The 24,400-nt window shown below is 48.2% G+C and overlaps 1 protein-coding gene across 7 annotated transcripts in view; it reads right to left on the bottom strand.

The window, feature by feature from the left end:
* Nucleotides 1-24,400, bottom strand: part of samd11 (sterile alpha motif domain containing 11) — a 328,960-nt gene that overhangs the window by 174,374 nt on the left and 130,186 nt on the right. For 6 of the 7 annotated variants that reach the window (XM_078238728.1, XM_078238729.1, XM_078238730.1 and 3 more), the window contains exon 4: nucleotides 6,959-7,048. The exons of the other annotated variant lie outside the window; for it this stretch is intronic. In XM_078238728.1, coding sequence (XP_078094854.1) covers nucleotides 6,959-7,048 — 90 coding nt within the window. The remainder of the gene's footprint in view (nucleotides 1-6,958; nucleotides 7,049-24,400) is intronic. 7 annotated transcript variants of the gene reach the window in all.

Here is a 24,400-nt window from a genome sequence, read left to right as displayed (position 1 = left end):
AGTAAGAAGTCTCACAACAGTGATCAGTTTTCATAGAATCCCGACAGTGCAGAAGGAGGCCATTCGACCCATTGAGTCTGCACCGATCACAATCCCTATCCCCATAACCCCACATAAACCTGCTAATCCGCCTGACACTAGGGTCAATTAAGCATGGCCAATCAACCTAACCCACACACCTTTGAAGTGTGGGAGGAAACCAGAGCACCCGGAGGAAACCCATGCAGACACGGAGAACGTGCAGACTTCACACACAGTGACCGAAGGCCGGGACTGAACCTGGTCCTTGGCGCTGTGAGGCAGCAGTGCCAACCACTGTGCCACCAGGCCACCCCATTGTTCCCATTACTCTCATCATAGAATAGAATCCCTACAGTGCAGAAGGAGGCCATTCGACCCATCGAGTCTGCACCGACCACAATCCCACCCAGGCCCTATCCCCGTAATCCCACGTATTTACCCCACTAATCCCTCTAACCCGGGACACTAAGGGGGCAATTTAGCATGGCCAATGCACCTAACCAGCACATCTTTGGACTGTGGGAAGAAACCGGAGCACCCAGAAGAAACCCACGCAGACGCAGGGAGAACGTGCAAACTCCACATAGACAGTGACCCAAGCCGGGAATCGAACCCAGGTCCCTGGCGCTGTGAGGCAGCAGTGCTAACCACTGTGCCACCGTGCTTCCCTTTTCTATCACCATTGATGGAAGCTCTTTGTTAATAATGTTTGACAAGATAGTCTTTTCCTGGGTTTGTTGGAAACCGTGCAAGGCTAAAATGCGTCATCGCTCCAAAAGACCGTCATCGTCACAGGAAAAATGATGTGGAGCTGTTACAATGTCCCAGTGATCTGTTGTCTCTGAGAATCTGGAGTGTGTGTCTCAATCCCAATTGCCTGTACCAGGAAGTGCAGTCAGCCAGCCAAATCAATAACTCCGTTTTCTCCTGGCTGTTTGCTAATGCCTCTTACGCGAAATCTGGCAGGGTCATTTCAGGGTAAATCATGAAAGACAAACCTCTTACCAACTCTCACTGCAACTCTCCTCAGGTAACACAAAACAGTTTCACTGGGAATTCTACACTGGCCATGGGTGACCTGCGAGCTTCCCAAAGGTAAGGCAAGGTCAAGGCTTGCGTCACCGTTGGTAAAACTCGAGTCCCTGAGTCAGCTGAAGCTGAATCGAGGTCTGGATCAACGGGTTGACAAGCTTAGACTGATAAGTCTCGCTTATCACCATGCACAAGGTGGAAACACAGAGAAAATCTCCATTAATCACATCCTTAACTATCAATACTTTCATCCCCATCAACCCACAATACAATGACGTCAATAATAACAGGTCAGATTTATCCATCAGAACACGAGCTGATTACTTAGGATCCAACAATGGGAAGATCTTTGTGCCAATGTGTGGAATGAGATATTCGGGGAGGGGACGGATTGTTCCTGCAATTCCTCTAGAAATTGTAAGAAGCCTCACAACACCAGGTTAAAGTCTGACAGCTTTATTTGGAATCACGAGCTTTCTGAGCGCTCCTCCTTCATCAGGACCTGATGAAGGAGCGGCGCACTGAAAGCTCATGATTCCAAATAAACCTGTTGGACTTTGACCCTGGTGTTGTGAGACTTCTTACTGTGCCCACCCCAGTCCAATGCCGGCATCTCCACCTCCTCTACAAATTGGCAGCGGAATTGGCGGAACAATGAGGATCCAGTGGCACAGTGGTTAGCACTGCTGCCTCACAGCGCCAGGGACCCGGGTTCGATTCCGTGCGGAGTCTGCGCATTCTCCCCTTGTCTGCATGGGTTTCCGCCGGATGCTCCGATTTTCTCCTACTGTCCCAAAGACGTGCTGGTTAGGTGGATTGGCCATGCTAAATCGCTCCTTTAGTGTCAGGGGGACTAGCTAGGGTAAATGCCTGGGGTTATGGGGATAGGGCCTGGGTGGGATTGTGGATGGTGCAGACCCAATGGGCCGAATGGCCTCCTTCTGCACTGTAGGGATTCTAGATTCTATGGTTCTAAGTCTACAACTACCTACTCGCGTTGACAGGAATATTCCTCTCCATTCCCCTTCCCCACCCTCTCCCCCCCATCCCACCCCCAACCACCTCTGATCCTGCCTTCTGCTTCCCAACTCATCACTGCAAACGGTGCCAAGGGGTCAACTTAGGAATCTGCGTCTTTCCGTTCTTTTTTTAAAAGTTTATTTATTAGTGTCACAAGTAGGCTTACATTAACACTGCAATGAAGTTACTGTGAAAATCCCTTAGTCGCCACACTCCGGCGCCTGTTCGGGTACACTGAGGGAGAATTTAGCATGGCCAATCAACCTAACCAGCACGTCTCTCGGACTGTGGGAGGAAACCGGAGCACCCGGAGGAAACCCACGCAGACACGCGGAGAATGTGCAGACTCCACACAGACAGTAACCCAAGCCGGGAATCGAACCCAGGTCCCTGGCGTTGTGAGGGTGCAGTGCTGACCACTGTGCCACCCAAACAAAGAACAAAGAACAAAGAAAATTACAGCACAGGAACAGGCCCTTCGGCCCCTCCAAGCCTGCACCGACCATGCTGCCCGACTGAACTAAAACCTCCTAACCTTCCGGGGACCATATCCCTCTATTCCCATCCTATTCATGTATTTGTCCAGACGCCCCTTAAAACTCACTGTCGTATCCGCTTCCAGTACCTTCCCCGGCAGCGAGTTCCAGGCACCCACCACCCTCTACGTAAAAAACTTCCTTGTACATCTCCTTTAAACCTTGCCTCTCGCACCTTAACCCTATGCCCCCTAGTAATTGACTCTTCCACCCGGGGAAAAAGCTTCTGACTATCCCCACTGTCCATGCCCCTCATAATCGTGTAGACTTCTATCAGGTCGCCCCTCAACCTCTGTCGTTCCAGTGAGAACAAACCAAATTTCTCCAATCTCTCCTCATAGTTAATGCCCTCCTTATCAAGTTCATGTGTGGAGTTTGCACATTCTCCTCGTGTCTGCGTGGGTTTCCTCCGGGTGCTCTGGTTTCCTCCCACAGTCCAAAGATGTGTGGGTTAGGTTGATTGGCCAGGTTAAAAAATTGCCCCTTAGCGTCCTGGGATGTGTAGGTTAGAGGGATTAGCGGGTAAAATATGTGGGGGTAGGGCCTGGGTGGGATTGTGGTCGGTGCGGACTCGATGGGCCGAATGGCCTCCTTCTGCACTGTAGGGTTTCTATGAACATCCTGGTAAATCTTTTCTGTACCCTCCCCAAAGCCTCCACAACTTTCTGATAGTGTGGTGAGCAGAATTGCACACTATATTTCAAGTGCGGCCTAACTAAGGTTCTATAAAGCTGTGATGAGCTGTGGCAGGGCAGAGACAGGTGGTGTAAAGCAGGCAGAAGTTGACAGCCATTATGATGGAACAGATAAGTGATAGGAAGCTCATTCCTGTGTCAAATACGACAGGGAGGTTACAATGACCTGGCTTGACCTCAGATTGTGATTGGCGAGAGAGGTGGAGTAGGTGGCAATGGAATGGAGTTTGTGTTGATGAATTAGATGGATTAGCCATGGGAAATGTGCGGGGTTACGGGCAAAGGGTGAGGCAGAGAGCCTGGTTAAGATACTCGGTCAGAGAGTTGGTGCAGACTCGATGGACCTCTTCTGGCCTCTTCTGCACTGTAGTGACTCTAGGTTTCTACCTTTGGACTTGGCTATTTCAAAGCATTGCAGTCTGGCCTCCCATCTTTCTTTCAAAATAAAATTGTCAATGACAATAGGTGTGACTTTCCCAGCCGTTCAGGCCACGCTTTCTCCCCCGCTGCACGAGGTCAGAGAATTTGGTACCCGGCCAAATCTCCATTCACTGCAGCGGGATGGGAAATCCCGCGTGAATGGCCGTAACATTCTGGCTGATGGCTTCAGCCTTCCCAATATTGAGTTGGAACAATTTTGTGCTCATTTCCTGTTGGATGTTGGACAAGCAGTGTGAAAAGTTAGTTGTTGCTTGAGTGGCGGCGAGGTCGGGCTGGGTGTTGTCAGCGTGTGTGGACTTAATCCTTTGCTTGATCTGAGCTTTGTTGACAACAGCTTTGCATTGGATGTAAATCTTCCATAAACAATTGATAATCACACCCAGATCCTCTCTGCTTCCAGCACTCTGCTAACAGACCCACAACTAAAAACTGCCTCGTTCTGTACCAACATTTTTAACTGATATTTATCTATCTACATCAAAATCCATCTGAATCCTATTACCATCTGTAACTACTGAATTTCCACATTTATCAATTTTTCATATTCTCAGCAATCATTGTTTTGTTCCCGTGGCATTGCTCATGGGATGTCGCGGGATGGATTTGCTGGTTTATCAGATTTTCTTTATCCGTTCATGGGATGTGGGCGTCGCTGGCTGGGTCAGCATTTATTGCCCATCCCTGAGGGCATTTAAGAGTCAACCACATTGCTGTGGATCTGGAGTCACATGTAGGCCAGGCCAGGTAAGGACAGCAGATTTCTTTCCGTAAAGGACATTAAAGTTTATGTATTAGTGTCACAAGTAGGCTTACATTAACACTGCAATGAAGTTACTGTGAAAATCCCTTAGCCGCCACACTCCGACGCCTGCTTGGGTACATTGAGGGAGAATTTAGCACGGCCAATGCACCGACCAGCACGTCTTTTTGGACGGTGGGAGGAAACCGGAGCACCCGGAGGAAACCCACGCAGACACGGGGAGAGAATGTGCAGGCTCCACACAGACAGTGACCCAAGCCGGGAATCGAACCCAGGTCCCTGGCGCTGTGAGGCAGCAGTGCTAACCGCTGTGCCACCGTATTAGTGAACCAGATGGGTTTTTCCGACAATCGACAATTGTTTCATGGTCATCAGTAGATTCTTAATTCCAGAGAGTGGATCTCATAGAAACTTAGAAAATTTGAACAGGGTTGGATAGGGTAGATTCAGAACAAATGTTCCCAATGATGGGGGGAGTGCAGAACCAGGGTCATAGTTTGAGGATAAGGGGGGGGGTAAACCTTTTAGAATTGAGATGAGGAGAAATTTCTTCACCCAGAGGGTGGTGAATGTGTGGAATTCACTCCCACAGAATGTCGTTGAGGCCAAAACGTTGTGTGATTTCAAGAAGAAATTAGATATAGCTCTTGGGGTTAAAGGGATTGAGGGACCTGGGGGGAAGGAGGGGATCAGGATGTTGAATTCGACGATCAAAATGAATGGCTGAGCAGGTTCGAAGGGCCTACTCCTGCTTCTCGCTTCTGTGTGTCTACGAATTCAAATTTCACCATCTGCCGGGGTGGGAATCGAACCTGGGTCTCCAGAGCATTACCCAGAGGCTCTGAGTTAGTAGTGCAGCGACAATACCACTGCGATCCCCCCCCTCCCCATGGGATGGATGATGGCTAAGTGGGAACGGTGAAGGTTTCTTCTTGTGGTGGGGGAGGGGAGGGGGGGTGCGGGTGGTGGGGTGGGGGGTGCTGGAGCTCTCGTTTGCCCAAGCAAGGTTGGTTACCAACACTGACTTGCTCCCACGTGTCCCACATTGCTTCGTTCTGCAGACCAAGTGAGGTTATTTATCTGACCTTTTCATTTGTTTCGAAGATCAAGAAGCCAGACATCAAGAGGTTTTCTGTCTCTCCATCAGATCCCTTTTGAAACATTTTTCCACCTTGGGTGGTTTTCAAATTTTTTTGCATATATCTATCTCTGCCGTGGCTGACTCTACCACATGTCTCTCTATGCAAATTCCCCTCCGAGTCACTCACCCTCCTGACTTGGAACGGCCAATATATTTCCTTCACTGTCGCTGGGTCAAACTCCTGGGACCCCCTCCCTAACAGCAGTGTGGGTGCACCTACACCACAGGGACTGCAACGGTTCAAAGGGAGGCTCGCCACCAGCTTATCGAGGGCAATTAGGGATGGGCAGTAAGTGTTGAGGCCTAGCCAGCGACACCCACATCCCGGGAAAGACGAATAGGTTCACAGCACTATCCATCAGTGCGATAGTTTTGTGATGTTGTGGTTATGCATCTTTTTAATACACAAGATTTCATTCAGAGTACTAATGTAATGGCCTCAGTGTGGCCCATGAGGTTGGCTTCATAGAGTATAAGCTCCCTGATTGAGGCAATGATTGCCTGCCCAATCAGGGAGCCTCACCTGTGTATATATATCAAGGAGTGTCAGGGCTACTAACATTCTAACATTGTACCTGAAGCACTTTAGGATGGAGATAAGTTTGTAAATAAAGGGAATCTGGTGAAGGGACCCCAGCCTAGAATCCATCATAGAATCCTTACAGTGCAGAAGGAGGCCATTCGGCCTATCAAGTATGTCCCGATCACAGTCCCAACCAGCCACTATCCCCGTAGCCCCATGTATTTACCCCAGCTAGTCCCCCTGACACTAGAAATCATAGAAATCATAGAAACCCTACAGTGCAGAAAGAGGCCATTCGGCCCATCGAGTCTGCACCGACCACAATCCCACCCAGGCCCTACCCCCATATCCCTACACATTTACCCACTAATCCCTCTAACCTACACATCTCAGGACACTAAGGGGCAATTTTAGCATGACCAATCAACGTAACCCGCAGATCTTTGGACTGTGGGAAGAAACCGGAGCACCCGGAGGAAACCCACGCAGACACGGGGAGAATGTGCAAACTCCACACAGACAGTGACCCAAGCGGGGAATCGAACCTTGGCGCTGTGAGGCAGCAGTGCTAACCGCTGTGCCGCCGTGCCGCCTCTGAGGGGTTATTTCAATGAAGTAATTGCTGTTGTTTATGGGTTGTGTACAGATCGTGGATTTCAGGAACAAATCGAAGATAAACTCCCTCCCTCCCGCCACGAGAGGGCTGAAGGTGCCTGGTGTGTGAGCGGCAGAAAAAGCAATGACACATTTGATAAAATTGGATGATTTAAGGGGGTTTAAGTCACTGACCTTTCACCTCTGGGATCAGGGTGCAATTCAAATGCAGTACAGACGGGCGGGTTGAAAATCTGCTCTGTCTGCTGGCCATAAGCGTCCAATCTGAAACAAGTTTGATCATTCTCAATGTAGTTCCTACTGCACATGGGCTACACAATACAGTCACCCTGAATTTGACACTGACGAACATACGGTTGGCAATAACATTCAGATAACCCCGAGCGCCATCGCAAAATGCCAGAAGGAGGATAGAGTAGAGGGAGCTTTACTCTACATCCAAACACACTTGACATGCACCAAGTCAAAAGAGGGGAGGAAAAAAATACCCTCGTTTCCCTGTAACCAACATCCCACACCTTTGCTAAGCGCCAAAAAATTAAATCTTCACCTCTTCCAAGGTTTTAGCACAAAATGGCAGAGCTAATCGGAAACGGCAAAAATAAAGGTGACGTGGGGCGCGATCCTACCGGCCGTTTGCGCCACGCTCCCGCTGCTGGGTCGGAGAATTTGGCGGCCAGTCGAATCTCTGTTCACTGCAGCGGGATGGGAAAATCCCGCCGGACTGAAGGGTCGGAAAATTCCAGCCGCAGTGTCCGGCGTGGATTGCAAAACGTTTTGGACCCATTCTGAGCAAATCTTGGGTTTATTCTCAACAAACTAGGGACCAAATAAAATTAGCCTGGCTTGCAAGTGTTCCTAAAGTTTCTCCTAAAGGCGAACAAACGGCAGGCTTATTGCATTACGCCGTGCGGCCAAGCGATACTGATTATCGCAATGACGTGGAGATGCCGGCGTTGGACTGGGGTGGGCACACTATGAAGTCTCACAACACCAGGTTAAAGTCCAACAGGTTCATTTGGAATCGCAAGCTTTCGAAGCGCTGCTCCTTCCTCCGTTGAGTGGAGAGTTGGGTTCACAAACACGGCATATATAGGCAGAGACGCAATTGCAAGATAATGTTTGGAATGCGAGTCTTTACAGGTAATCCTGGTAGCCAAGTTCCGCTCGCAGGAGGATGGCCTCAACCGAGATCTTGGGTACATGTCACACTACACGTAACCCCCACCATTTGGCCTGGGCTTGCAAAATCCTACTAACTATCCTGGCTTGAGACAATTCATACCTCTTTAACCTGTGATTATCCCTCTCTCCACTGGCACTGTCTGTACCTGTAAAGACTTGGTTACCTGTAAAAACTCGCATTCCAACCATTATCTTGTAATTGAGTCTGTGTCTATATATGCCCTGTTTGTGAACCCAACTCTCCACTCACCTGATGAAGGGGCAGCGCTCCAAAAGCTTGTGATTCCAAATAAACCTGTTGGACTTTAACCTGGTGTTGTGAGACTTCTGACTATTGCAATGGCAACGCTGTTACCATCACAACCAACTATCATTGCCTTTCCTGCAGCAAAAAAACTGCTGGAAATCTAAAATTTAAGAAAATGGAAGACACTGGAAATACTCAGCGAATCAGGCAGCATCTGTGGAGAAGAAACAAGAGTTAACCTTCTGGGTGGATGCCCCACCTTCGTCAAAAGTGAGGAAAGATTTTGAGTAAAGTGGAATGGGGAGAGGGGGAGGAAAAAACAAGGAGGAAAGGAGATAGGGTAGTGGGGGGGAGGACAGATTAAGGGGGGAATTCTCTGACCTCCCAGCCGGAAGTGGCGGAAGGTGGCACGCTGTTCGCTGGTGGTGGATTATCTGGTCCCCCCCCGCTGTCAATGGCATTTCTCATTCCCATCTCACCACGAATCTCATGGAAGGGAGTGAGCCGCCAGTGGGACAGAAGAATCCAGCCAGCATGAATGGCCAGAGAATTCCCCCCTTTAAATGACAAATGATCAATAAGGGGATCAAGGGGTTACGGGAAGAAGGCAGGAGAATGGGGCTGAGAATCATATCAGCCATGATTGAATGGTGGCACAGACTCGATGGGCCGAATGGCTCTTATATCTTAGGGTGTTATGGTTACTTGGTACAAAAACCAAAGAGCTCTGACGAAAGGTCATCCAGACTCAAAACAGTGGCTCTATTCTCTCTCCACAGATGCTGCCAGACCTGCTGAGATTTTCCAGCATTTTCTGTTTTCCAGCATCCGCGATATTTTGCTTTTGTCAAAGAGAGTGGTAACGGGTATCGTAAAGAAAACAGTGGCCGGAATTCCACCACGGGAATCGGAGCAGGCGAGGGGAGGACAATGGGAAGGTGCGTTGACCTCGGGCGGGATTTTCTGGTCTCGGATCAAGCGAGGCCGTAAAATCCCGCCCAGCACATCTGCCTAGATGAGGTGCGAATGGCTGGCAGCCATTTGACTGCAACGTGAAGGAAGAACAGAACAAGAGAAGATCGAGCCAGCTAAACAAGAGCCACACAACAAAATGGAGGCGAAAGAGTTGAACAATCTTCAATCAGAACTGCCCGAAAGCACAGTTACGACCAGAGTCAGAGCAGCCATGATCTTAGTGAACAGTGACGGAACAGTCTCAATGGGCTGAATGGCCTACTCCTGTTCCTAACTCATATTTTCTCATGGTAGGCGAACAAAAATGATTAAAACATTACGATAAAATCACTACAAATGGAGCTCCGAGGAAGTACAGCACTGCACCTGCCTCCCCCAAACCAGCCCCCCCCCCCCTCCCCCCGCCCCCCATGGCACTGATTCTTCCCCTCCCCCCACTATCCCCTTCAGAGCAGCTCCCTCAAACAAGAGACAAACATATGGAGTTCAGAGGTTGGTCGACAAAATTTTACAGCTCATCCTAGGTTCCCTTGCCTTTCTGAATTAAGAGAAAAATAAATAAGTAGCGTCAGAAATTACGGAGTTATGAGCAGATGGCAAAAGTATACTTTTTGATTACCTTGAGAGTGGACGAGTTTTATCTTCTCCGTATCTCAACATTATCATGGGATCTGTCTAACTTTGGCTCTGGTCTTCAAATATGTAGCAATAAGGTTTCAATCTCCTGGCCCTTTGCGCGTCGAAAAACAAAAGCTATTTTTTACTTGTAACCCTCGGTTCCGAATGGTTTCACTGAACCAATATTTGTAATCAGTATTCAGACGAGTGCCCAGGTCTTCTGCATGGAAAAACAGTCCCTCCGTATAGCTCTCACACACCCACACTCTCAGTTACACAAACACGTTTATACTGTGCGTGTATCTCTCTCTCTCTCTCTCTCGCACATCCATAAACAGCATTGTCTCTCTCTCTCTCTCTCTCACACACACACACACATTATTTTGCGGCATGGTAGCACAGTGGTTAGCACTGCTGCCTCACAGCTCCGGGGACCTGGGTTCGATTCCCGACTCGGGTCACTATCTGTGTGGAGCTTGCACATTCTCCCCGTGTCTGTGTGGGTTTCCTCCGGGTGCTCCGGTTTCCTCCCTCTGTCCAAAGACGTCCGGATTCGGTTGATTGGACATGCTAAATTAACCCTTAGTGACCCGGGATGAGATAGGTTAGAGGGATTCTAACTAAGGAAAGGGTAACTAAGTGGGGATAGGGCCTGGGTGGGATTGCTGTCGGTGCAGACTCGATGGGGCAAATGGCCTCCTTCTGCACTGTAGGGTTTCTATGATTCTATGATTCTCTCTTCCATACAAGCTCACAATAACTAAATAACCATGCAACTGAATAAAATGTCAAGAGAATTGCAGAGCTACCTGGATAATGGCACTAAGTAAAGTCTCAAGCCTTGTTCCAGGCTCAATCCCAGCAAAGGACATTAATAGAGGGTGAAAGGTTATCAGGGGTAGGTGGAGTTATGGCTGCAATCAGATCAGCTGTGACCTTGTCCGGGGGGGGGGGGGGGGGGCGCGTAACCTATTCCTGCTCCTAATTTGTTTATTCATGGGCAGCACGGTTGCACGGTGGTTAGCACCGCTGCCTCACAGCGCCAGGGACCCGGGTTCAATTCCCGGCTTGGGTGACTATCTCTGTGGAGTTTGCACATTCTCCCCCGTGTCAGCATGGGTTTCCTCCGGGTGCTCCGATTTTCTCCCATACTCCAAAGATGTGTAGGTTAGGTGGATTGGTCAATGCTAAATTGCCCCTTAATGTCCTAAGATGCGTAGGTTAGGGGGATTAGCGGGGTTGCAAGGAACAGGTCTGGGTGGGATTGCCCCTTGGTGTCAGGGGGATTGCGTGGGGTTGCGGGGATAGGGCCTGGGTGGGATTGTTGTCAGTGCAGACTTGATGGGCCAAATGGCCTCCTTCTGCACTGTAGGGATTCTATGATCCTATGTGCAGGTTAGGTGGATTGGCCATGCTTAATTGCCCCTTAGTGTCCCAAGATGTGTACTTTAAGGAAATTAGCAGAGTACATACATAGAACATAGAACATAGAACATTACAGCGCAGAACAGGCCCTTCGGCCCACGATGTTGCACCGACCAGTTAAAAAAAAAAACTGTGACCCTCCAACCTAAACCAATTTCTTTTCGTCCATGAACCTATCTACGGATCTCTTAAACGCCCCCAAACTAGGCGCATTTACTACTGATGCTGGCAGGGCATTCCAATCCCTCACCACCCTCTGGGTAAAGAACCTACCCCTGACATCGGTTCTATAACTACCCCCCCTCAATTTAAAGCCATGCCCCCTCGTGCTGGATTTCTCCATCAGAGGAAAAAGGCTATCACTATCCACCCTATCTAAACCTCTAATCATCTTGTATGTTTCAATAAGATCCCCTCTTAGCCGCCGCCTTTCCAGCGAAAACAATCCCAAATCCCTCAGCCTCTCCTCATAGGATCTCCCCTCCATACCAGGCAACATCCTGGTAAACCTCCTCTGCACCCTCTCCAAAGCCTCCACATCCTTCCTGTAATGTGGGGACCAGAACTGCACACAGTACTCCAAGTGCGGCCGCACCAGAGTTGTGTACAGTTGCAACATAACGCTACGACTCCTAAATTCAATCCCCCTACCAATAAACGCCAAGACACCATATGCCTTCTTAACAACCTTATCTACTTGATTCCCAACTTTCAGGGATCTATGCACACATACACCTAGATCCCTCTGCTCCTCCACACTATTCAAAGTCCTCCCGTTAGCCCTATACTCAACACATCTGTTATTCCTACCAAAGTGAATTACCTCACACTTCTCCGCATTAAACTCCATCCGCCACCTCTCGGCCCAACTTTGCAACCTGTCTAAGTCTTCCTGCAAACTACGACACCCTTCCTCACTGTCTACCACACCACCGACTTTGGTGTCATCAGCAAATTTGCTAATCCACCCAACTATACCCTCATCCAGATCATTAATAAATATTACAAACAGCAGTGGCCCCAAAACAGATCCCTGAGGTACACCACTTGTAACCGCACTCCATGATGAATATTTACTATCAACCACCACCCTCTGTTTCCTATCCGCTAGCCAATTCCTGATCCAATTTCCTAGATCACCCCCAATCCCATACATCTGCATTTTCTGCAGAAGCCTACCATGGTGAACCTTATCAAACGCCTTACTAAAATCCATATATACCACGTCCACTGCCTTGCCCCCATCCACCTCCTTGGTCACTTTCTCAAAAAACTCAATAAGGTTAGTAAGTGGGGTGACGGGGCAAGGGGCTTGGTTGGAATGTCTGTCGGAGAGTTGGTGCAGACTTAATGGGCCAAATGGCCTCCTTCTGCATTGTAGGAATTCAATGATATGACTTACCGCTTTTTGATTAAATCTCTGCCTGTTTATTTTGTAAAGGATTGTTTTTTTTAACCTTCTTTACGATGCTGACTATGGGGGTGCACTCCAGTCAAAAATGCCAGCGTGAACCCTCCCACTCAAAAGGTATCAGTGCGAAACCAGGATGGAAACTCCCCTGCTGCCCCCGGAGTTTCGGGTGGGGGGATCTTCCAACCACTGAGGCAACCCGAAACTGGGTTCCTACCTCAGTGGAAAATAAAACACTGAGGTGAGGTGTGTTGGCGTCAGTGAAATGTGGTGGCACCCACGATTGGGATTTTCTTGCTCACGAGTTTCACTTAGCAACAATACTCAGCGTCTAAATTTGTCAGTTTACACATGAACTGTTATCAATTTGGCCGATTCTGCTTAGGTTCTCCTCGTAGGACAGCGCTGTCATGCAAGGCACACTGAACATCAGATCATTTTATTTTCCACAGTTGAGAGGCCCCATTATCTACTCACTGGACCCATTGGCAACCTCTTGAATCCTGAACTGGCCCTGTCAACAAGACCTGACGTTCAGTGTGCTGTGCGCCGGGTAATCAGATATGATCGAGTTACTAATTGGGGCCTCTGCAGCTGGACTCTGCGCATTTACCTAATTGATTTGGATGCATAACGTACAACAATTTGAATCCATTAAATACAAATGAAAAGTATGGTTGGTTCAACAGGTGGCACTTGTGGGTTGCGTTTCACATACAAGAAATGTCCCCTGGTGCAAAGGAAAATAAAGTCACAGAGCGTTTCACAGATATCGGCAATATCAATCAGCGTTTTCTGCACCTACGTTGGGTTGGATAGCTCACAGGTGGAAGGGGTTTTTTTTAAATATATAAATTGAACTCCAGCCAGAACATGCTGATAATGTTTACAATCACTTTCTGAAATAAAACGCACATTTCACTGCGTAAATGTGCAGGTACGAAAAGATAATTATGTAGATGTTTGCATGAGAGCGCTGTCCTATGAGGAGAGCTTAAGTAGAATTGGCCAAATTTCCCTGGGGTTTAGACTACAAAGGGTCATGAATGTAGCCCAATCCATCACATAAACCAGCCTCCCATCCACTGACTCTGTCTACACTTCTCGTTGCCTCGGAAAAGCAGCCAGTATAATCAAGGACCCCATGCACCCCGAACATTCTCTCTTCCACCTTCTTCCGTCGGGAAAAAGATACAAAAGTCTGAGGTCACGTACCAACCGACTCAAGAACAGCTTCTTCCCTGCTGCCATCAGACTTCTGAATGGATGGATCTACCTTGCATTGAGTTGATCTTTCTCTGCACCCTAGCTACAATTGTAACACTACATTCTCCACTCTCCCCTTTCCTTCTCTATGAACGGTATGCTTTGTATAGTGCGCAAGAAACAATAATTTTCACTGTATACTAATACATGTGACAATAATAAATCAAATCAAATCAAATCAAGAATGAGAGGTGATCTCGTTGAAATGTACTGCACTGCTGCCTCGCAGCGCCAGGGACCCGGGCTCAATTCCAGCCTCGGGTGACTGTCTGTGTGGAGTCTGCACGTTCTGCATGTGTCAGCGTGGGTTCCCTCCGGGTGCTCCGATTTCCACCCACAGTCCAGAGATGTGTGGATTATGTGGATTGGACCCTAGTAAATTGTTGGCCAAAGATGTGTGGGTTAGTTGGATTGGCCATGCTAAATTGCCCTTTAGTGTCTGGGATATGCAGGTTAGGTAGATTCGCAATAATCAATATGTGGGGTTATGGGGTTAGAACATAGAACATAGAACATTACAGCACAGTACAGGCCCTTCGGCCCTCAATGTTGCGCCGACCAGTGAAACCAATCTAAAGCCCATCTAACCTACACTATTCCAATATCATCCATATGTTTATCCAATGGCCATTTGAATTAGGGCGGGGATTGGGTGTTCTTTCAGGGGGTTGGTGCAGACTCAATGGGCCGAATGCCCTCTTCTGCACTGTAGGGATTCTATGATTCTATGACACCTGTATAACTGAAGCATAACCTTCAGCTGTTGTATTCGATTCCCTCGCAATAAACGATAACATTCTATTAGCTTTCCTAATTCCTTGCTGTATTCACTCTGACACCCAGATCCCTCTGCATCTCAGAGCTCTGCAGTCTCTCACCATTGAGATAATATGCTTATTTTTTATTCTTCCTGCCAAAATGGCCAATTTCACATTTTCCCGCATTATACCCGATTTTCCCAGATTTTTGCCCACTCGGTTAACCTATCCATGTCCCTTTGTAGCCTCCTTATGTCCTCTTCGCAACTTAACTTTCCTACCCATCTTTTGTGTCATCAGCAATATTTAGCAACCGCATCTTCAGCCCCTTCACCCAAATCATTTACAGAAACTGTAAAGAGGACAACATATTCATACCGATACCATAAAACCTCCTCCTGGTTTCTCTCAATGTGACTGCGCCTGAAGTAAATATACATTTACCCAAGACAACAGCTAAGGAAGGCCCAGGATGTTTATGAAGGAAATGTTTCTGAAAGTTGCACTGTGGCCGTGTATTTGTGTAGAACAATATTCTCAGAAAGACGACTCATCATAAAGGTTGTCAGGGAGGAACGATGAGGGAAACTAGCAAGCAAACTGTTTTTGAAATGGAAGCATGGTTACGCAGGCAAGTGCAGCTTCCAAAACTGCGCACAGCACGATCCCACAGAAAGCAATGAGATATTCATAGAATCCCTACAGTGCAGAAGGAGGCCATTCGACCCATCGAGTCTGCACCCACCACAATCCTACCCAGGCCCTATCCCCATAATCCTATGCATTTGCCCTCGCTCAGGGGTAATTTAGCATGGCCAACCCACCTAACCCGCACATCTTTGGACTGCGGGAGGAAACCGGAGCACCCGGAGGAAACCCACGCAAGGCCACTCGGCCCATTGCGTCTGCTCCGCCATTCAATCACGGCTGATTTTTTTTTCTCATCCCCTTTCTCCTGCCTTTTCCCCATAATCCCTGATCCCCTTATTAATCAAGAACCTATCTTTCTCTGTCTTAAAGACACTCAATGACCTGGCCTCCACAGCCCTCTGCGGCAACACGGGGAGAACGTGTAAACTCCACACAGACAGTGACCCAAGCCGGGAATTGAACCCTGGTCCCTGGCGCTGTGAGGCAGCAGTGCTAACCACTGTGCCACAGTGCCGTCCTAACTGTCGGATTAATCTGCATTGTGGTGTTTCTGTTTGAGATGGAATTGTTGTCCATTCAGTTGGTACCAAGGGACCTTAATTTAACCTCTCCCCCAAAAAGGCAGCGAGGCCCAACAGTGCAGAACTCCCCCAGGACTGCGCGCAACCATCGGCCTAGTTTCCGTGACCGTAATCTCAAGCAGTGCTCGGACCCATTGTTTTCTGTGTCAGAGGTGCGAGTGCCATGCACTGAGCCAGACTCTGCCTCACATTCATCTACAGCCCAAGAGTGGGAGAAACTTACACCTGACTGGTTCTCCGTCGCAACCTCCGAAACATGCAGCAGGTAATTGAGGCGGCAAATGGAATTTTGTCCTTCATTGCTGGAGGGATGGAGTTTAAAAACACGAGGTTATGTTGCAGCTGTATAAGATGTTGGCAAGGCCACACCAGGACTACCGTGGGGATAGATAGGGTGAACGGTGGGAAGCTTTTTCCCAGGTCGGAGGTGACGATCACGAGGGGTCACGGGCTCAAGGTGAGAGGGGCGAAGTATAACTCAGATATTAGAGGGATGTTTTTTACACAGAGGGTGGTGGGGCCTGGAATGTGCTGCCAAGTAGGGTGGTGGAGGAGGCAGACACGCTGGCATCGTTTAAGACTTACCTGGATAGTCACATGAGCAGCCTGGGAATGGGGGGATACAAACGATTGGTCTAGTTGGACCAAGGAGCGGCACGGGCTTAGAGGGCCGAAGGGCCTGTTTCCTGTGTTGTACTGTTTTTTGTTCTTTGTTCTTTGTACAGTTTTGGTGTCCTTACTTGAGAAAGGATACACTGGCACTGGAGGGGGTGCAGAGGAGATTAACTAGGTTGATTCCGGAGTTGAGAGGGTTGGCTTATGAGGAGAGACTGAGTAGACTGGGGCTATACTCATTGAAATTTAGAAGAACGAGGGGGGAATCTTATAGAAACATATAAGATTATGAAAGGAATAGATAAGAGGGAGATTGTTTCCACTGGCGGGTGAAACCAGAACTTGGTGGCATGGCCTCAAAATAAGGGGGAGCAGGTTTAGGACTGAGTTGAGGAGGAACTTCTTCGCACAAAGGGTTGTGAATGGGTGGAATTCCCTGCCCAGTGAAGCAGCTGAGGCTACCTCATTAAATGTTTTTAAGGTAAGGATAGATAAATTTTTGAACAGTAAACGAATTAAGGGTTATGGCGAGCGGGCGGGTAAGTGGAGCTGAGTCCACGAAAAGATCAGCCATGATTTTATTGAACGGCGGAGCAGGCTCGAGGGGCCAGATGGCCTACTCCTGCTCCTAGTTCTTATGTTCTTATTTTGATGGGTTCACATTAACCGCCTTTGTGGAAAGAGCTGACACGCCGTCAGGGGCAAACCGCCAGCAAGGTTAATATACTCTCTGCCGGTGTCAATGAATAATTGCCGATGATAAGACAATAAGAAATAATATTTAAAATAGAAATAACACTTTTCTTCAATAAAACGTTATTTAGATGTAATTTTTAAAAAAGATTAAAATTAACAGGAAGGGAAAGAAGCAGAGTTGGGCTTAAATGTCACCGGTTGATAATCTAGGTGTAAAATGAAGCTGGAGTATCTGGCATGAGAGAAGAGGAAATGCCCAGTTCTATTCCGTACCATCTCCTATCTGACCTTCCACATGTAAATAGCCCCAGTCGTGCCATGCTTCCAGAAGTCTTCAGGATGTAATTCGCTAATAAAGTTGTCCTTGGATGGATTTTTCAAATGGCAAATGCTGGGGCGACCAAAATCTATGGCTTGCCAACCTAATATTTGCTCCTGGCTGCTCAAGGATAACTACCTTTTAAATAATTTTTTCCACCTTGACAACTGCAGTACATCATTTTTACAGGGTTTTTTTTTTAGAATGGTCGAGGTGCCTGCAATCACTGCTTCGTCAAGTCAAGCAGGATCTTAGCAATGTATTCATTGTCAATGACCCATTTCAATATATAGTCATGGGAAGCAATGTTTTGTGCAGTTAAAATTATTTTTTTTCTTTGTTGATGGTTCAATTAATTGGCAAATCAGTGTGAAATACAGACATGCATATAAACCAACTCACATAAAATACCAATCTTATTTATCCATGATCTCTGTGATCTACTGATTAATTCATGGAGTGTGTTTCCAACTCTACAGGTATTTTATTCAGAATCATTTTACCAAAACCTGCTTCTCGATTCCATTTGCTCCTGGCGCACAATGCAGACATTGCTGGTCCTCCTTCACTTTGTTAAGCACCTCCAGAACCCGGGTATGCATTGGTTGGCTATTTGACTGTGGAGGGTATGCCATCCTGCTCTCATCCAACACGCACATGCATTGCAGGCGAGGGTGCTCATGTGGATCAGAGATGCACAGCGAGCAAGGGGAGACACAGAGGGTGACACACAAAAAGACAGAGAAACACGCGCACCCAGCACAGGCACGGGGAGATGTGCTCAGAGAGGAGGCGCACAGGCGCGTACACACAGACACATACTCACACACACACACACACACACACACATACACACTCACACACACATACACACTCACACACTCACACACACACACATACACAATCTCTCTCTCGCACACACTCACACACACATACACTCTCTCATACACACATACACACGCACACATATATACACACACATACAAAGACACACATACGCACAATCTCTCTCTCTCACACACATACACAGACACACACATATACAAAATCTCTCTCTCTCGCATGCACGCCTGCCGCACACACACAGGGGGGCGGCACGGTGGTACAGTGGTTAGCACTGCTGCCCTCACAGCAATTCCTAGCTTGGGTCACTGTCAGTGTGGAGTCTGCACGTTCTCCCCGTGTCTGCGTGGGTTTGCTCCGGGTGCTCCGGATTCCTCCCACAGTGCGCTGGTTAGGTGAATTGGCCGTGCTAAATTGTCCCTCAGTGCACCCGAACAAGCGCCAGAGTGTGGCGACTCGGGGATTATCACAGTAACTTCATTGCAGTGTTAATGTAAGCCCACTTGTGACACTAATAAATAAACTTTAAAACTTTAAACGCACACGCTCATTCACACACACTCTCTCACACGTGATCGTGCCCTTGCAAACACACACACACACACAGTGACACTGGAAAGGGACACACAGGCATGATAACAGTCAGTCACACACACAGGCAGACACACATTTTTCAGTTGGCTTCATTGGATGAAGAACATGAACAGAATCAGTGAGACCAAGCATAACGCTCCCACCATAATCTCGAATGTGATTGGCTAAACCAGCAGAGAGAGGGTGCTAGTGAGTATTGAAAGAGGAGATGGAACAGGTGGCTGGAAAGCTGGTGTAGAAGGGAGAGCATCATATTTCCGAAGCACTGGGACCGGTTCTGGGGAAGGTGGGACCTGTCTGTGTTGGATGGTCTACACCTGGACAGGACTGGGACCAATATTCATAGAAATCATAGAAACCCTGTAGTACAGAAAGAGGCCATTCGGCCCATCGAGTCTGCACCAACCACAATCCCACCCAGGCCCTACCCCCATATGCCTATATATTTACCCACTAATTCCTCTAACCTACACATCTCAGGACACTAAGGGCAATTTTTTTTTAGCATGGCCAATCAACCTACCCTGTACATCTTTGGACTGTGGGAGGAAACCGGAGCACCCGGAGGAAACCCACGCAGACACGGGGAGAATGTGCAAACTCCACACAGACAGTGACCCAAGCCGGGAATTGAACCCAGGTCCCTGGAGCTGTGAAGCAGCAGTGCTAACCACTCGCAGGAAGATTCGCTGCTGGGGAGAGCTTTCATAGAATCCTACACTGCAGAAGGAAGCCATTCGGCCCATTGAGTCTGCACCGACCACAGTCCCACCCAGTCCCTAGCCTATAACCCCTTGCATTTACCCTAGCTAATCCCCCTAACACCAAGGGGCAATTTCGCATGGCCAATCCACCTAATCCGCACATCTTTGGACTGTGGGAGGAAACCGGAGCATCAAATGAAGGCATGTAGGTTGAGCTCAGATATAAAAAAGGGGCAGCCACACTGCTGGGACTGTACTATCAACCCCCCAAATAGTTTTAAAGTTTTTTTTAAAGTTTATTTATTAGTGTCACAAGTAGGCTTACATTGCAATGAAGTTGCTGTGAAAATCCCCCAGTCGCCACACTCTGGCGCCTGTTCGGGTACACTGAGGGAGAATTTAGCACGGCCAATGCACCCTAACCAGCACGTCTTTCCGACACAAGGGGCAGAATTTTCTTGCCCCACCCCTCACAGGAATTGTAGTGGGCGGGGTACCGTCCATGGAAAGATCCACTGACCTCGGGCGCTATTTTCCAGACTCGGGGCGAGCTCAGCCGGAACCTCCCGCTGTTGGAGTGTACCTGAAGAAGGGGCTTAGAGCTTCGAAAGCTTGTGTGGCTTTTGCTACCAAATAAACCTGTTGGACTTTAACCTGGTGTTGTTAAACTTCTTACTGTGTTTACCCCAGTCCAACGCCGGCATCTCCACATCATGAGTGTGAAGGGCACAGAGGGTACCACATTTTTGACCTACATTGGTTCAGTGGCTTGATTCCAGAGATGAGGGGTTTGTCGTATGAAGAGAGGTTGAACAGTTTAGGCCGACACTCTCTGGAATTTAGAAGAATGAGGGGGAGATCAAATTGAGGTATACAAGATGATAAACGGTATGGATAAAGTAGACGTGGAGCGGACGCTTCCTCTTGTGGGGCATTCTAGGATGAGAGGTCATAGTCTTTGGATAAGGGGTAGCAAATTTAAAACAGAGTTGAGGAGAAACTACTTCTCCCAAAGAATCATAGAAATCATAGAAACCCTACAGTGCAGGAAGAGGCCATTCGGCCCATCGAGTCTGCACCGACCACAATCCCACCCAGGCCCTACCCCCATATCCCTACATATTTTTACCCACTAATCCCTCTAACCTACACATCTCAGGACACTAAGGGGCAATTTCAGCATGGCCAATCAACCTAACCCGCACATCTTTGGACTGTGGGAGGAAACCGGAGCACCCGGAGGAAACCCACGCAGACACGAGGAGAATGTGCAGACTCCACACAGACAGTGACCCGAGCCGGGAATCGAACCCAGGTCCCTGGAGCTGTGAAGCAGCAGTGCCAACCACTGTGCTACCGTGCCGCCCCTGTGAATCTGTGCGATTCACTACCCCAAAATGTGGGGGATGCTGGGACAGTGAGTAAATTTAGGGAGGAGTTAGTCATTGGTAATGGGTTGAAGGGTTTTGGGGAGCAGGCAGGAAAATGGGGTTGAGAATCATATCATGGTTGAATGGCGGAGTGGACCTGATGGGCCAAATGGCCTTATTCTGCTCCTATATCAAATGAACTTATGAACTTATTCAAGGCAACTTTTTTTTTTGGCCAGCACGTAACATGTCCATTGAGACAGGATGCAATTCAGAATTGCAAAAACGAACGGGGAGCCAGTGTTTCCCATACCGGCGATCACCATGAATTAAACATCACGACAAACCTCTGCATTTTTCCCAGCCGTTAGGCAATAACTGCACTCTTTTGTTCAGCACTCAAGGTGTTAAATAAGGTAAGTGCCTTCGGTTTGTACCCCCTTCCTCGACACCTCTCACCAGTCACTTCCAGCCATCTCAACAGAACAAGACCCCAATTATGGCAGTGTTCGGGAAACGTACTACACGCCTCAGCTGTGACAGCCAGCAGATGGCAAATGCCAACCAATTAAAACAAAGTGTCAGTCAAGAAAGCTCAGGCTCCAAGTTGAAAGTGCAGGGGGGGGGGGGGCGGTCTGACGTGGAGGTGAACATTTCAGCTTCTCATCTGTGCTGCGGTGGACACTGATATTGACATTCTCACCCTGGCCCGCAGGAGGAAGGTTATCTTTTCTCGATCTGGAACGACGGAGGTTGAGGGGAGACCTGATAGAAATCTACAAGATTATGAGGGGCATGGGCAGAGTGGATAGTCAGAAGCTTTTTCCCAAGGTGGGGAAGAGTCAATTACTAGGGGGCATAGTTTTAAGGTGCGAAGGGCAAGGTTTAAAGGAGATGTACGAGGTAAGTTTTTTACACAGAGCGTGGTGAGTGTCTGCAACAAGCTGCCAGAGGTAGTGGTAGAGGTGGGTACAATCTTGTCCTTTAAAAATCATTTGGACAGCTACATGGGTACAATGGGTATAGAGGGATATGGGCCAAATGCGGGCAATTGGGACTAGCTTAGCAGTTTAAAACAAAAGGCGGCAGAGACAGGTTGGGCCGAAGGGCCTGTTTCCATGCTGTAAACCTCCATGACTCTATGACTCTATCCCATCTGGCCCACTTAATGCTCCTTTAAGGGAGCATCCTTACTTGATCTGGCCAACATGTGACTCCCAGACCCACAGCAACGGAAAAGTAGCCAGCACAATTAAGGACCCCACGCACCCCGGACATCCTCTCTTCCACCTTCTTCCATCAGGAAAAAGATACAAAAGTTTGAGGTCACGTACCAACTGACTCAAGAACAGCTTCTTCCCTGCTGCCATCAGACTTCTGAATGGACCTACCTCGCATTAAGTTGATCTTTCTCTACACCCTGGCTATGACTGTAACACTACATTCTGCACTCTCTCCTTTCCATCTCTATGAACAGTATGCTTTGTCTGTATAGCGCGCAAGAAACAATACTTTTCACTGTATACTAATACATGTGACAATAATAAATCAAATTAAATCAATGGTTGCGATTCTCCCGTCCGGCTGTGCTAGTTTTTAGGACAGTTGGCTGGGAGAATCGTGCACCGGCCGATTTGCGGGGTTCCCACGAGCATTCACACTGCTCTTGCGTCTCCCAGGGCTGGATTGCTGGCAGTGCCCGCACCGCGCCGTAAATCGGCAGGGAGGTGGGGTCAGTATTTAAATAATATTTAGCATACTATTTAACGGGCTTGCTACTGAATTCTCCAAGCCCGCGAGTATCTTCCAGCCCACCACTGTGTCTCATTCCAGTGGGGATTACAGGAGCTCCCCACTAACAGGGAGCTAGCAGCCCGACCCCGCTGGAATGAAGGGGGGGGGGGGGCAATCGGGGGGCCCCCAGGGAGTCGGGCGGTGGGGGGGGGGGGGGGGCTGCTGGTTCGGTGCATTGGCCATGCTAAATTGGCCATGCTAAATGGCGGCACGGTGGCACAGTGTTTAGCACTGCTGCTTCACAGCGCCAGGGACCCAGCTTCGATTCCCGGTTTGGGTCACTGTCTGTGTGGAGTTCGCACATTCTCCCCGTGTCTGTGTGGGTTTCCTCCGGGTGCTCCGGTTTCCTCCCACATTCTGAAAGACGTGCTGGTTAGGGCGCATTGGCCCGAACTGGCGCCGGACTGTGGCAACTAGGGGAATTTCACAGTAACTTCATTACAGTGTTAATGTAAGCCTTATTGTGACTAATAAATAAACTTTCTACTTTACTTTACATTCTCTCTCAGTGTACCCAAACAGGCACCGGAATGTGGCAACTAGGGGATTTTCACAGTAACATCTGTGCAGTGATTAATGTAAACCTCCTTGTGACACTAATAAATAAACTTTACGTTGTCAAACAAATGTGATTCTGTGAGTATGACCATGTTTGGTCTGTAGTACAGTCTTCCCAACTTAACTATAATTCATCTTCCCTCTTTATTCAATCCACTCCATCATCGCTGTATTCTCCAATCCATTCTGCCCTAACATTCCCGGAAGTTTTCACTGACTAGCGTTATTTTTCTAAAAATAATGCATTCATGATGGAACTGCTCATACGGAAAATACAGGCGCGATGAATGTGAATGTTCATCCCAATCAAGAGGGTCCCGGGGGCAAATTAACTGAAGAAACTGCTTATAAAGCGGACGGATCATTGGACGCACATTACCACAATACGTTATCGAATCAATACACTATTAAAAGCTGTGAAGTGTGTTCACCGCTACCTGTACTCATGACACGCTCTGGTGCAATAATGATACGTTCACCAGAGTGTTCGCTCCCAGTGCAGGAACCCACAGCCCAGCTGTACATTTACAGTGGCAATGGACGCCTCGCTTGGTCAACTAAGACCGCAAGGAACTACAAAAGGTCGTGAATGTAGCCCAATCCATCACGCAAACCAGCCTCCCATCCACTGACTCTGTCTACACTTCCCGCTGCCTCGGCAAAGCAGCCAGCATAATCAAGGACCCCACGCACCCCGGACATTCTCTCTTCCACCTTCTTCCGTCGGGAAAAAGATACAAAAGTCTGAGGTCACGTACCGTCCGACTCAAGAACAGCTTCTTCCCTGCTGCTGTCAGACTTTTGAATGGACTTACCTCGCATTAAGCTGATCTTTCTCTACACCCTAGTTTATGACTGCAACACTACATTCTGCACTCTCCCATTTCCTTCTCTATGAACGGTATGCTTTGTCTGTATAGCGCGCAAGAAACAATACTTTTCACTATATGATAATACACTGTATGACAATAATAAATCAAATCAAATCAATAACGAGCCTGCGATG

Source organism: Mustelus asterias, chromosome 22 (assembly GCF_964213995.1).
Source record: "Mustelus asterias chromosome 22, sMusAst1.hap1.1, whole genome shotgun sequence".
Taxonomy (NCBI): Eukaryota; Metazoa; Chordata; class Chondrichthyes; order Carcharhiniformes; family Triakidae; genus Mustelus; species Mustelus asterias.
The sequence above is the reverse complement of the archived record's forward strand: the minus strand, read 5'-3'. Positions and strand labels throughout refer to the sequence as shown.